This window comes from Nycticebus coucang, chromosome 12, assembly GCF_027406575.1.
Source record: "Nycticebus coucang isolate mNycCou1 chromosome 12, mNycCou1.pri, whole genome shotgun sequence".
Classification (NCBI taxonomy): domain Eukaryota; kingdom Metazoa; phylum Chordata; class Mammalia; order Primates; family Lorisidae; genus Nycticebus; species Nycticebus coucang.
Genome location: NC_069791.1, coordinates 97,250,764 through 97,263,508, shown reverse-complemented (window position 1 = coordinate 97,263,508; position 12,745 = coordinate 97,250,764). Strand labels below are relative to the sequence as shown.

General features: G+C 54.3%; 1 protein-coding gene across 2 annotated transcripts; it reads left to right on the top strand.

The window, feature by feature from the left end:
- Positions 1 to 431: 431 nt before the first annotated feature.
- On the top strand, positions 432 to 12,633 carry CIAO3 (cytosolic iron-sulfur assembly component 3). Of its 2 annotated transcripts, none has more exons than XM_053555422.1 (11): positions 432 to 560; positions 1,918 to 2,013; positions 5,058 to 5,201; positions 6,253 to 6,385; positions 7,963 to 8,097; positions 8,418 to 8,536; positions 9,319 to 9,448; positions 10,228 to 10,300; positions 10,651 to 10,788; positions 11,366 to 11,523; positions 11,706 to 12,633. In XM_053555422.1, exons 1-11 carry the CDS (start codon positions 495 to 497, stop codon positions 11,942 to 11,944), a joined length of 1,431 nt encoding a protein of 476 aa, XP_053411397.1. In that variant the 5' UTR covers positions 432 to 494; the 3' UTR covers positions 11,945 to 12,633. The 2 variants fall into 2 exon arrangements, with proteins under 2 accessions (XP_053411397.1, XP_053411398.1); XM_053555423.1 differs by having other exon boundaries at positions 441 to 560; positions 10,231 to 10,300.
- Positions 12,634 to 12,745: the final 112 nt, after the last annotated feature.

Below are 12,745 nucleotides of genomic sequence, written 5' to 3'. Positions count from 1 at the left end.
GGACTTTTCACCTTCTTCACTGCCTGAACTGCTTCAACAGAACGGAGCACCTACTGTGTGTCAGGCACCGTCCTGGGTTCTCGGGCTGCGTCCACGAGCAAGGTAAAGCAAAGCCCGGCCCCAGCCCTGCACCTGCCGGCAGGTAAGCTCTGGTTGCCTCAATGAACTAGCGAGGACCCCTCCGCTTCTCTGTGAAGGCACAAAGATGGGCTGCGCGGTTCCCCAGGCCGCCGCCGCTCTCTAACCCAGAGCAGGGGGAACAGCAGGTGCGGTGGCAGGAACTGCGAGAAGTTTGGCCAGAATCGGCAGGGACCCGCCGAGAGGCGCTGCGCTGGGCCTGCCGGCAGAGGGCGGTCACCCTGAGGGCGCCCGGCTGGATGTGAGCTGCGCATGCGCCTCCGCGGGACGCTTTCCGGCAGCGTGGCGGAACAAATTCTTCGTTTCGTGCTGTTTGGCGACATCTGCTCGCGGCGCCCGGCGGCAGTCTGACAGTCATGGCGTCGCCCTTTAGCGGGGTGCTGCAGCTGACGGACCTGGATGACTTCATCGGGCCGTCTCAGGTGGGCGCGGGGAGCAGGCCCGGGTGGGCCGAGTAGGACTCTCGCACCTCGCGTGGTGGGAGACCCCTCCCCGTCTCAGTTTATTCCCCTGAGAAATGAAATCCAAATCCCAGGACCCTGGCCGATGCCCTCGAAGCCACCAGCGACCCCCGCACGGTCCTGAGTCTTTCTGGCTGGTTTCTTACTAACGAGAAAACTGAGGCCAGGCAGGGCTGTGTCACCGACCGGCTTTACTGCGTGTGCGCCAGGGCGCCAGGCGGCCGCCTGAGAGGTTTCAGGTGTCGCAGGCTCGCGCCATCCAGCCTAGTGGAACCGAGCAGAGGCGAGTTAGTACGCCGCCTCGGGCACACAACTGGGGAGTGGCGGGGGCAGTACTGGACCTGGCATCTCCACACCTGGGGGGCATCCTGCCAGGCCTCAAGCTCCTCTCTGATCCAGTTTGTTCATCTGCATAAACAGGGACGGTGGTGACCCCAGTTCAGCTGTGAGAGCAGGTGGGATGGTGGCTAGAAACAGCAGTACCTGCTCAGTAAACACTGTGCTTGGCATCCCCCTGAGGCCATAGGTGGTGACAGAGCCCAAGGCAGAGCTTGTTTCCCGAAGGAGACCAGAAGACCAGCAGCTCCACTACACTTGTGAACAAGGCTGGTGTAACCCTTCTCTGGGTGTGTTTTGGTTGTGCCTTCAATGGCAACAGCCCTGCTGAGTGGGAGCTAGACGGCCCAGTATTGAGGCAGAGGAAAGGGGGGCAGCTTTCCTCTGCCCATTTTCAGCTCCGATGGGCTAGACCTCCTAACATCTGAGGGCTTTCTGGAGCTGGTCATTTTAGGGAATGCAGGGGCCTAGAGAGAGAATTCAAGGGGATTGGAATTGAAATGAACTTTTTTCTGGAGCATTGTGCATGGAGGTGACCTCCAGACTTCTCCAAGTAAAGTGTTTCTGCTGAGGCCTTGGCTTCCTCTTAGTAGCCAGTGTAACACTCTGGCCATACTTCCTGTTTATGCTTAGTTAGGAAGGTCAGGATTAGCAGTGTCTCTACAGATAGGTGGTTTGCCAGCACCGTTAACACTGGCCTCATGCTAACTGAGACCTGTACAGTAAGTAGCCTTCATTGCCAGCAGGGCATTAGAAACCTGGGCCCAGTGCAAGAGCAGAGTGAGCAGCTGGAGCTGATGTGACTGCTTCTGTGGCAGGAGATGGTGGGACTAGCCTCAGTCTCCGAGTGTGTGGCTCAGGGCAGTACCTTCATACCGTGTATCTGGCTATTGCATGACCAGGCTACCATCCTTTAGGCCTTGCTTCCTCAGGAGCCTCTGCCCACTCACAGACCCTGGTTTGGGGTCTCTTCCTGATATAGGACTGCATCAAGCCCGTGAAGGTGGATAAGAGGCCAGAAAGCGGCGTAGCCAAGATCCACATCGAAGATGATGGGAGTTACATCCAAGTTAACCAAGTAAGGCACAGGGGCTCTGTCACCACCTCTGTCTCAACTAATCTGAAACACACTTTACTTAATCCAGTCATAAAGGCAGTGACCTTGAGGCTTTCCACATCTCACCAGTTTTTTCTCACTAGTCAAATTACTCCCCCTACCCACTGAGGAAGGCTGGGGTCAGGGTGCGTGGGAGGGTGAATGGAGACACCCTGGCTGAACAGCAAGCTTGATTCATTCTGCAAAGGGGGCTCTTTTTACAGAGATTGTGGATCCTATCTGCTTCCTCCCCAGACTCCTAATTGTGTAAGACTTTCTAGTTCAGACCTCTCCTTCTTAGAGAACTCTTACATCCTAAGTCATGATGAGATCCTGATGAGGCTAGGCATGGTGGCTCATCCCTGTAAATCCTAGCACTGTGGGAGGCCAAGGTGGGAGGATTACTTGAACCCAGGAGTTGGAGGTTGCAGTGAGCCATGATGATGCCACTGCACTACAGCTCAGGAGGCAGAGCAAGACTCTGTCTCCAGAATAAACAAATAAATAAAAATGAGATTCTGATGAAACAGTGTTGAAATTCACCCCTGAATGTCATTTGGACGCTAGAGAATAGCTTCCCAGTCCTATGGTCTTCTACAAGACCTACAAGTCCTATGGCTAGCTCAGCACCAGGAACCTAGACTAGGAACCCTTCCTGAGTAGGGAGGGACTGCAGGGTGCCTCATAGACTAATACAAATCTTGGGCGGCGCCTGTGGCTCAGTGAGTGGGGCGCCGGCCCCATATACCGAGGGTGGTGGGTTCAAACCCAGCCCCGGCCAAACTGCAACAAAACAATAGCCGGGCGTTGTGGCGGGCGCCTGTAGTCCCAGCTGCTGGGGAGGCTGAGGCAAGAGAATCACTTAAGCCCAAGAACTGGAGGTTGCTGTGAGCCGTGTGACGCCACAGCACTCTACCAAGGGCAGTAAAATGAGACTCTGTCTCTACAAAAAAAAAATAATAATAATACAAATCTTTGTGAAGGGCAAATAGTGGGATCGACTGGTTACAGGAAAAGAGCTGGCTGTTTGCTCTGTCCAGGAGTGTGACCCTATAGCACACTATGGAGCCACACAAGGTTCTCACGAGGGGCCACACTATCCAGAGCAGTGGCAGTTGATTTGGAAAAGCTCAGCACAGCAGGTAGTACCCCTGAGCCATTGGACAGCTTCCACCATAGAAATACAGGAAGAGCTCAAATTGAGGCTTTGGTGTGACATATAGGAATAGCTGAGAACCAGGCTAGAGGGGGCTACAACCCAGTCATCTTGTTCTCCTGGCCACATTCTAAGACCCTTGAAGCTTTATTGTGCCTGGCTTAAACTATCCCTGTGTTTTCCAGGGGATGTGAGGAGCTCATGCTCAAGAATCGTTTTGCATCTGAGAAAAATCACTGGCTCCTCCTCTAGCCCTATGGTCCTGCACCTGTTTGGCTAAGCCTGAGGGCTATTGCTGCCCATTTCAGTCCTCAACCCCCATGCCAGGCTCCACATTTCCTTCCTCTTCTCTCCTCTCCTGTGTCCCTTTGTCCTTCCTTCACCCACCCTTAGCTTTCCTCCTAGCCCTCCATCCAGAGCCTTTGGCATTTTGCTGTCTGCAGCCCTGTAAGTGTGCAGCCTGAGACCAGCAGCCCACAGACCCCTGTGAGTGGTGGGCAAGTCAGCCATGTCTCTGCAGATTTAACAACCTCAAGCTTTATTCACATGATTCTGATGTACTAACCAAGGTTGTACCAAAAAGTGAAATTTGAGGCCAGGTATGGTGCCTCACGCCTGTAATCCTAACACTCTGGGAGCCTGAAGTGGGTGGATTGCTTGAGCTCACGAGTTTGAGACTAGCCTGAGCAAAAGCAAGGCCCCATCTCTGCTAAAAGTAGAAAAACTGAGGCAAAAGGATCACTTGAGCCCAAGTGGGAGGTTGCTCACAGCACTCTACCCAGGGCAACAGCTTGAGACTCTCCTTCAAAAACAAAAGTGGAATTTGATGCAATGTGAAAATCTAGAATGTGTACAAGCATTCTTATAATAAATATTTAGTGTTTTTGTTTGTTTGTTTTGTTTTTTTTGTAGAGACAGAGTCTCACTGTACCGCCCTCGGGTAGAGTGCCATGACTTCACAGGGCTCACAGCAACCTCTAACTCTTGGGCTTACGCGATTCTCTTACCTCAACCTCCCAAGCAGCTGGGACTACAGGTGCCCGCCACAACACCCGGCTATTTTTTTGTTGCAGTTTGGCCAGGGCTGGGTTTGAACCCGCCACCCTCGGCATATGGGGCCGGCGCCCTACTCACTGAGCCACAGGCACCGCCCAATATTTAGCTTTTTAAAAAGCGAGTGTCGGGGTGGTGCCTGTGGCTCAGTGGGTAGGGCGCTGGCCCTGTATACCAAGGGTGGCGGGTTCAAACCCAGCCCCGGCCAGCTAAAACAGCAGTGACAACTGCAACAAAAAATAGTCAGGCATTGTGACAGGTACCTGTAGTCCCAGCTTCTCAGGAGGCTGAGGCAGGAGAATCGCTTAAGCCCAAGAGTTGGAGGTTGCTGTGAGCTGTGACACCAGGGCATTCTACCGAGGGCAACATAATGATACTCTGTCTCAAAATAAAATAAAAATAAAAAGTGAGTGGTGGCTGGGCGCAGTGGCTCATGCCTGTAATCCTAGCACTTGAGAGGCCAAGGCAGGTAGATTGCCTGAGCTCATAGGTTCAAGACCAGCCTAAGCAAGAGTGAGACCCCATCTGTAAAAATAGCTGGGTGTTGTGGCAGGCACCTGTAGTCCCAGCTACTTGGGAGGCTGAGGTAAGAGAATTTCTTAAGCCCAAGAGTTTGAGGTTGCTGGGAGCACTCTACCAAGGGCAACAAAGTAAAACTCTGTCTCAAAAAAAGTGAGTGGCACATGAACCCAGCCAGCTACCCTGTTGGCTATCAGTGGTGTTACAAACAAGAGAACAAGAGGACTCTGCCATCCTGAGAGCACTGGATCCCCAAGTAGCAGTGCCCTCTGTGCACTGGGTTCTTGCTCCTTCACAGGACGGTGGAACCCGGAGGCTGGAGAAGGCCAAGGTCTCACTGAATGACTGTTTGGCATGCAGTGGCTGCATCACCTCAGCAGAGACTGTGCTTGTCACTCAGCAGAGCCACAAGGAGCTTCGAAAGGCTCTAGATGCTAACAAGGTAAGCAGGGATGGCCTCTGAGATTCCGCTTCAACCTGAACACAGCCCCAGCAGCCTGTGACTTAATTTGTCAAGGGCAGCTCATTTCCTAAAGCTGCTCAACCTCCTGGTGACTCCTGCATTTTTTTTTAATGAGTCTTACTTTGTTGCGCTTGGTAGAGTGTTGTGGCATCATAGCTCACAGCAACCTCAAACTCTTGGGTTCAAGTGATCCTCTTGCCTCAGCCTCTTGAGTAGCTAGGATTATAGATGCCTGCCACAACGCCCAGCTATTCTTTTAGATATGGGGTCTTGCTCTTGCTTGGGTTGGTCTCAAACTCCTGAGCTTGAGCAATCCACCCACCTCAGCCTCGCAGAGTGCTAGGATTACAGGCATGAGCCACTGTGCCCACCATGTGACTCCTGCATTTTATTTTATTTATTTATTTTTTTTTTTCTTTTGGCCAGGGCTGGGTTTGAACCCGCCACCTCCGGCATATGGGACCGGCACCCTACTCCTTGAGCCACAGGCGCCGCCCATGACTCCTGCATTTTAAATCCTGCTGGTGGGTGCTTGGTGAATAACTTGTCAGTACTCCAACATTGAAAGTGCCTCCTTGTCCTATCGCACGGTGGCTCATGCCTGTATTCCTAGCACTCTGGAAGGCTGAGGTGGGAGGGTCACTTGAGCTCTGCAGTTTGAGACCAGCCTGAGCAAGAGCGAGATCCTGTATCTACTAAAAAATTAGAGAAACTCCTGTCCTGTTGTGGTGGTGTGGCAGGCGCCTGTAGTCCCAGCTACTGGAGACTGAGGCAAGAGGATTGCTTGAGCCCAAGAGACTAAGGTTGCTGTGAGCTAGGATGAGGCCACGGCACTCTACCCAGGGTGACAGAAGATTCTGTCTCAAAAAAAAGAAAAAAGAAAATGTCATGCCTTAATATTTGGGTCCTAAGTCTAGATCAAAATGACAGACCTTTATGAAACTAGCAGACTCTTTCCAGAACTAACTACTGTGGCCCTGGGAGTTTGCACCAAGCCTGCACAGTAAGCAGCATCCCCCTTGCTTTACAGATGGCGCCCCCCAGTCAGCAGAGGCTGGTTGTTGTATCAGTCTCACCACAGTCCCGAGCATCACTGGCTGTGCAACTCCAGCTGAATCCTACAGACACCGCCAGGAAATTAACCTCGTTCTTTAAAAAAATAGGTAGGCGAGGAACCAGGGGCGAACACTGTTGCTTCAAAACAAGGAGGCGTCTGAGTGAGTCAGGGCACTTCCAGCCTGAGTCGCCTGCATGTCACTCAGCCCTGAACTTAAATGCCACAGAAGCACTATTCCATGCCTGACTTCCACTTGAAGTTTCAGCCTGATGTTTGAGAACAGTGCATTTCCAGAGAAAAGCATCTGCATTCTGACTTTGTACTTTCCCTGAGTTTAGGATTCACCCACTCCTTGTGTTCCTTTTTTTTTTTTTTTTGTAGAGACAGAGTCTCACTGTACCGCCCTCGGGTAGAGTGCTGTGGCGTCACAGCTCACAGCAACCTCTAACTCTTGGGCTTACGCGATTCTCTTGCCTCAGCCTCCCGAGCAGCTGGGACTACAGGCGCCCGCCACAACGCCCGGCTATTTTTCTGTTGCAGTTTGGCCGGGGCTGGGTCCGAACCCGCCACCCTCGGCATATGGGGCCAGCGCCCTACTCACTGAGCCACAGGCGCCGCCCCCTTGTGTTCCTTTTTGACACATTTTCCAGGTCTGTGTTGGGTTCTGGCTCAGGTCAGCTCTGGTTGACTGGACTGGTGGAGGACATGGGTATCCTAAGAGCCCTCAGCTAAACTCGGGTTCCAGCACCATAGCAGCCATGCCCTAACAGAAGACTCGGGGGAGCTATCCACGGTGTGCCTCTTGTAGGCACGTCTTCACTGGCAGATGGCCCCTAGTGCCCTGGGTTCTATCCCCTGGCTTTGCCTAGCCCATGTGCAGCAGCCTATCCCTGCTTGTTGTCTGGCACTGGGAGCCTGACCCGGCTTCCTGGGGAAGATCTAGCCTGGGACCACCCAGAGCCAACAGGGAGGTGCAAATTCACCACCGCCTTAAGTGTAAATGTGTTCAAAGATTTTAACTTACAGATCCTATGCCAGGTGGGTGCCCTGAGTCAAGAGGGCAGTCCCCCATCCAATGGTCACATGAGGCCAGAATGAAGAATCAGGAGAGAGGGACTATGGGCAAGCACCTCTATTGGGGCTCAGGACATTATCCAAGCAGGTTTCCCATGGGGAGCTCTAGTTGGTGGATTTAGAGCAGACAGGCCTGAATTCCAGGGGTCCCACAGGACACTTGCACCGCCCGTGTGGGGTGTAGACATCAGTGGGGCTAGCCCTGGGGCCTGCATTAGGCTGTCCCTTAGAGGGTGGTCATCAGGGAACAGCATATAGGGGAGTTCTAAAGAACTGAAAGGGACTGGAAAGAGGCAGAAAGGGTGAGACAGAGCCCAGCTTCTGGTGTAAAGCAGGCAAAACTGTATCGCAGTGGGTCTCTAAACAGCATGTAGGACAAATACTCATTCCTGGGGCTGCTGCTCAGACTCAAGAAGCTGGTGCTACACCCAGCTGGGGTTGTAGCATTTTAGGATAATGGTTCCTGCAGCTGCCAAGAAAACAGCTGAGCTGCCAGGAGGAGGCAGAGCCCTGCACTTGGTAGTGCTCCCCACCGTGGCTGACAGAGGACCTGGGCATTGTAATGCTGGTAGGCATCCTTTGTGAGTTAAGTGGGTTCCCACCTTCTAGGGGCACACTTCGTCTTCGATACGGCCTTCTCAAGAAACTTTAGCCTCCTGGAGAGCCAGCGAGAGTTTGTACAGCGATTCCGAGAACAGGCCAGCTCACCACAGGCCTTGCCTGTGCTGGCTTCTGCCTGCCCAGGTATGCTCATGGCCTCACAAATGGCATGAAGTTCAAGTTCAAGTGAAAACTTCACTTGATGTTGATAGCTCAGGGTGGGTTTTGGGAGCGATGGGTCAGACAGTGTGGGCTGTAATGTCAGCACAAGGTGGCCTCTTTACCTCTGGTCACTCCAGCTCCCTAGAGGTAAGCACCTGCATGCAGACAAGTTAGGAGCCTGTCTCTCAAGAACCATCCTGCTCTCTCGTGCAAGTGGGTCTAACCCCCAGACCATCATGTCACTGCTAAACTGGGAGAGGCACTCTGCCCCCTACCAAGTCCCACATACCCTGTCACCTCAGGCTGGATCTGCTACGCTGAGAAGACCCACAGCAGCTTCATCATTCCCTACCTCAGCACGGCCCGGTCCCCACAGCAGGTTATGGGCTCCCTGGTCAAAGACTTCCTCGCCCAGCAGCAGGTAACAGCATCAGACCCAGGCAGTATGTTGCAGAGTGGCTGGAGGTGGGCACACAGCCCCACTGCAAGGCTGCAGTCCCTAGCCTGTAGCCATTGGCCACACCTCTGCCTGCAGAGCCAGCACAGTTGGCCTCCTGGTACCAAGTCCCCCTTTCTCTCTTCTGCTTAGTCACTAGAGGGCTGAGTTCTGATATGAAGGTGCTGTTCACTCACCCAGGGGTGGCCAGGCCTGATGTTCAGGGAGTGGGAAGCCATGGTCAGGAGACAGGAGCCGACCCCAGAGCCACTGGTAAACGTGTGCTCAGCACAGCCCCCTCCCCAGGCCTAACACAGTCATTGACACAGCCTAAGGCCACCCAGCCAGAAAGGGGTGGAAAGGAGGTGGCCCTGGTAGTGGCTATAGGCCATGTACACTGATGCTGGTCTGCATCAGCTTCCTTCCATCTGGATGTGATCGACTTCCCACACATGCCTTGTGCTCTCCTGCTTGACCGGTAGTAATGTTTACCATGGAGTGCTTTCTCCTCTGTTAGGGAGCACAGACATGCTGTGGATGGGTCAGTGTCATTCTCCTAGATGAGCTGGGACCTATGGAGTCCATGGCACATGCACAGAATCATCAGGGAAAGTGCTGGGAATGCCCTGAGGATTGCAGTCATGCACTGGCTGCTGGATGGTGGCACTCATGGCCGTGTGTGTGCCATGACCTCCTGTGTCCCCTGTCGGCTGCAGGCTGCTTTGGCTCTGGGCTGGGAGTGATGGTGTCTCTGCTTCTCCATGTAGCACCTGACCCCTGACAAGATCTACCACGTGACGGTGATGCCCTGCTATGACAAGAAGCTAGAAGCATCCAGACCTGACTTTTTTAACCAGGAGTACCAGACACGTGATGTAGACTGCGTCCTCACAACAGGTGTGGCTACGCCACGCTGCCCTAAGCCTGCATACTTCCTGATCCACCTCCCAAGGCCTGGGCACAGATGACGTCTGCCTGGGGTCCTACCCATGTGGCCTCTGGCTGGAGCCCAGGGAGGTGAACCTTCTGGTCTCTCCCTTGGAGCCAAATCAGGCCACTGGCAGCTGACCTGTCTTGAAGACCTACAGCTAGCTAGGGCCCAGCTTGTACTTCCTTGTTTGCTTTGAAATGAGTCTAAGGAGAGATGGCTGAAAGTTCTCCATCTAGCCCCTTTGGTTCATGCGGCCACCCATTCCTGAATAGCCTCCCAAATACTTACGAGACAGGAAATTAGCCTGATCTGGTGGTGCATGCCTGCAGCCACAGCTACCATGGAGGACGAGGCAGGAGGATAGCTTGAGAACAGGAGTTGGAGGCTGCAGTGAGCTGTGATTGCACTACTGCACTCCAACCTGGGTGACAGACTCTGTCTCAAAAAAAAAAAAAGTAAGCTACCCAGGAGGCTGCATAGATGGGGCACTGGAGGAATATGGCAGCCTTGGTTTATGGTCACGTTACCTGCTACCCCAGGGCAGGACCACGGCAGCCCTCCCAAGCGGCTTCACAAGTGGAGTCTTTCCTCACCCTTGTGGCTGGGTCCATTCTCCTACCCACATGCCAGGGCCTGGGTCTCTGGGGCCAAGTTGCAGCCTGCTAGGGATGCAGACAACTTGGGTGTTCCTGTTTTTATTGAAGAGCACACTTAGGAGTGTGCTATGGTTTTGGTTTCATTGAAGGAGAAGTTTTCAAGTTGCTGGAAGAAGAAGGCATCTTGCTGTCAGAACTGGAGCCAGCCCTTCTGGATGGTCTGTAAGTCGCAGGGAGCTGTCGGGCCCCAGGAGCCTTCATTCTGGCTTCAAACTGCCTTCTGGTTGATTCCGTCTGTCTCCCATGGCTTGTCTCGATGTCCACAGAAGTGGACAGTGGACAGTTATGAACTTTATGGAGGCCTGAGCAACACAGGATACAATGGCAGGACGTCTGTGTCTCAGACACATTGGCAGGTCCCAGGGATATGACAAGCTATTCTTTTTGTCTGTGACTTGTTTCCTACTTAGAAAAGCAAATGCACCCACAAGTGAGAGACAGAGGCTCTGTTGCCCTGAAGCCTCTGGGCAGCAGGCCTGTGGCTGTGCTGAGGCCCTGCCCTTCTTGGCCAGGTCCAGCAGTGTGTCTGCAGAGGAGCCCACCAGCCATCAGGGCGGCGGCTCCGGTGGCTACCTGGAGCACGTGTTCCGGCATGCAGCTAGAGAACTCTTTGGAATCCACGTGGCTGAAGTCACCTATACACCCCTTAGGTCAGTGGATGGGTCAGAGTGTCAGGGCAGGGGAGCCACAAGATCCCAGTGTTTCCTTAGGCCACTGCCCTGGCCCTGGGGCCCTCTTGCTGAGGTGGGCTCTGTGGCAGGTGGCATCCAGGGCTTGGGTGCACACCCTGGGGGCTGGGCACAGAGGGCCCTCTTCACTGGCTTGGCAGTGTGAATGGTCAAAGCACCCAGGCCTGAGTCTGCATCTGCCTAGTGAAGAAGAGAGAGTGACCCTGAGCCCAAGAGGCCATTGTGGACAAGGGTGGGTGAAGTGCCTGGCACAGGGTGCACTCTGTGATGCTGCATCCAAGAGGGAAGGCTGGGGTGTGTAGTCACCCTTGGGAAGGAAAGATTCCCATGTTATAGATAGGGAAACTGAGGCTGGAAGCAAGAGCCCCTGCTGGACTGGAGGAAGTGAGTTTTCTGCCCTCTCCCCTCCTCCCCCCCCCCCTTATCCCCATGAGAGATTGAGGACTGAAGTGGAGAGGACACACGTATCTGGGTTTCCCCTCTGGTGGGCAGCAACCTATGAGTGTGCTGAATAGTCAGCCTAGTCTGTACCCCACAGGAACAAGGACTTCCAGGAGGTGACCCTCGAGCAGGGGGGTCAGGTGCTTTTGCGCTTTGCTGCAGTGTATGGCTTCCGCAACATCCAGAATCTGGTGCAGAAACTCAAGCGGGGGCGCTGCCCCTACCACTACGTGGAGATCATGGCGTGCCCTGCAGGTAGTGCCTCCACAGGCTTGGGGCCACAGAGGGCCCCTCCTGGGACCAGGCTTGCAGGCAGCCTCTGCCCAGCGGGAGGGGGAAGAAGTGGGCATCCGAGGGCCCTGCCCTCCCTGCACCCAGGCAGCTGGAGGCATGGGTGGGCTTGTGCTGTGACTATGCATCCTGTCATCCTGCCACAGGCTGCCTGAACGGTGGAGGTCAACTCAAGGCCCTGGACACGCCCAGTAGGGAGCTGCTCCAGCATGTCGAAAGGCTGTACAGCATGGTCAGGACAGAGGTGCCTGAGGATGTGCCTGGGGTCTGGGAGCTATACCAGCAATGGCTGCAGGGCGAGGCCTCAGAGCGGGCCATCCGCCTGCTGCACACACAGTACCATGCTGTGGAGAAAGCCAGCTCTGGCCTCAGCATCCGGTGGTAGGAGGACTTGAGGGTCCTAAAGCTCCATCTGCAGCCAATACCAGGACTCCTAGGAAGGCTCACGGGTTGCCTAGTAGCATAGTCACTATTGCTTGGGACCCCAGAGCCGTTCCCCAAAATTGGGAGTGAGCTGGAGGATGTGCTGGACCACATGGGAGTGGGAAGCTGACTGTACCCAGTGGTCACTACCACCACTAGCCGAGCTCCTCTAGGGCTCCCTGCAGGATCTGCTAGTGTGAATGGGATGACCAAGGAGGCTGAATGTTCTGTGAGGTTCCAGAACCTCTTCCAGCAGCCCAGGGCCAAGTCCCACGGCACTGCCCCTGACTTCTGGCTTATGGTGACCCAAGTGTGTGGAGCCCTAGCCAGCTCTGGGCATCTGAGGCAGAGCAGAGTGGGTTCCTTGTGCCTGACTTCTAGTCACCCCCAAAGCTGCAGTACAGAGGGTGGGAAATGGGGCCGGGCCTGCTGAGGTAACCTTGCATAGGAACTGCCTAACAGGAAGGGATACTTAGTTCCCCCTAACCAGGTGTTACTGCTATAAAGCTGTGGCCCCAGAGCGAGCTGTGTTTGAGGCAGCAGGGGTAAGCTGTCGCCAGGGTTTTCCCCGCTGAGTCTTCCGCTGGCTGGGTTCCCACCAGGCCTGTCTTCCACAGAGCTCCACCTCTAATAAAGGGACCCCTCCTCAGATATACTGAGCACCTGTGAACACAGCTCTCTGAGCCTCCGCCAGCATGGAGAAAGGCTTTCTAAGCTTTATTCGCAGCTTACCTTGAGACTACCTCCTGGATACCCAGGCCTG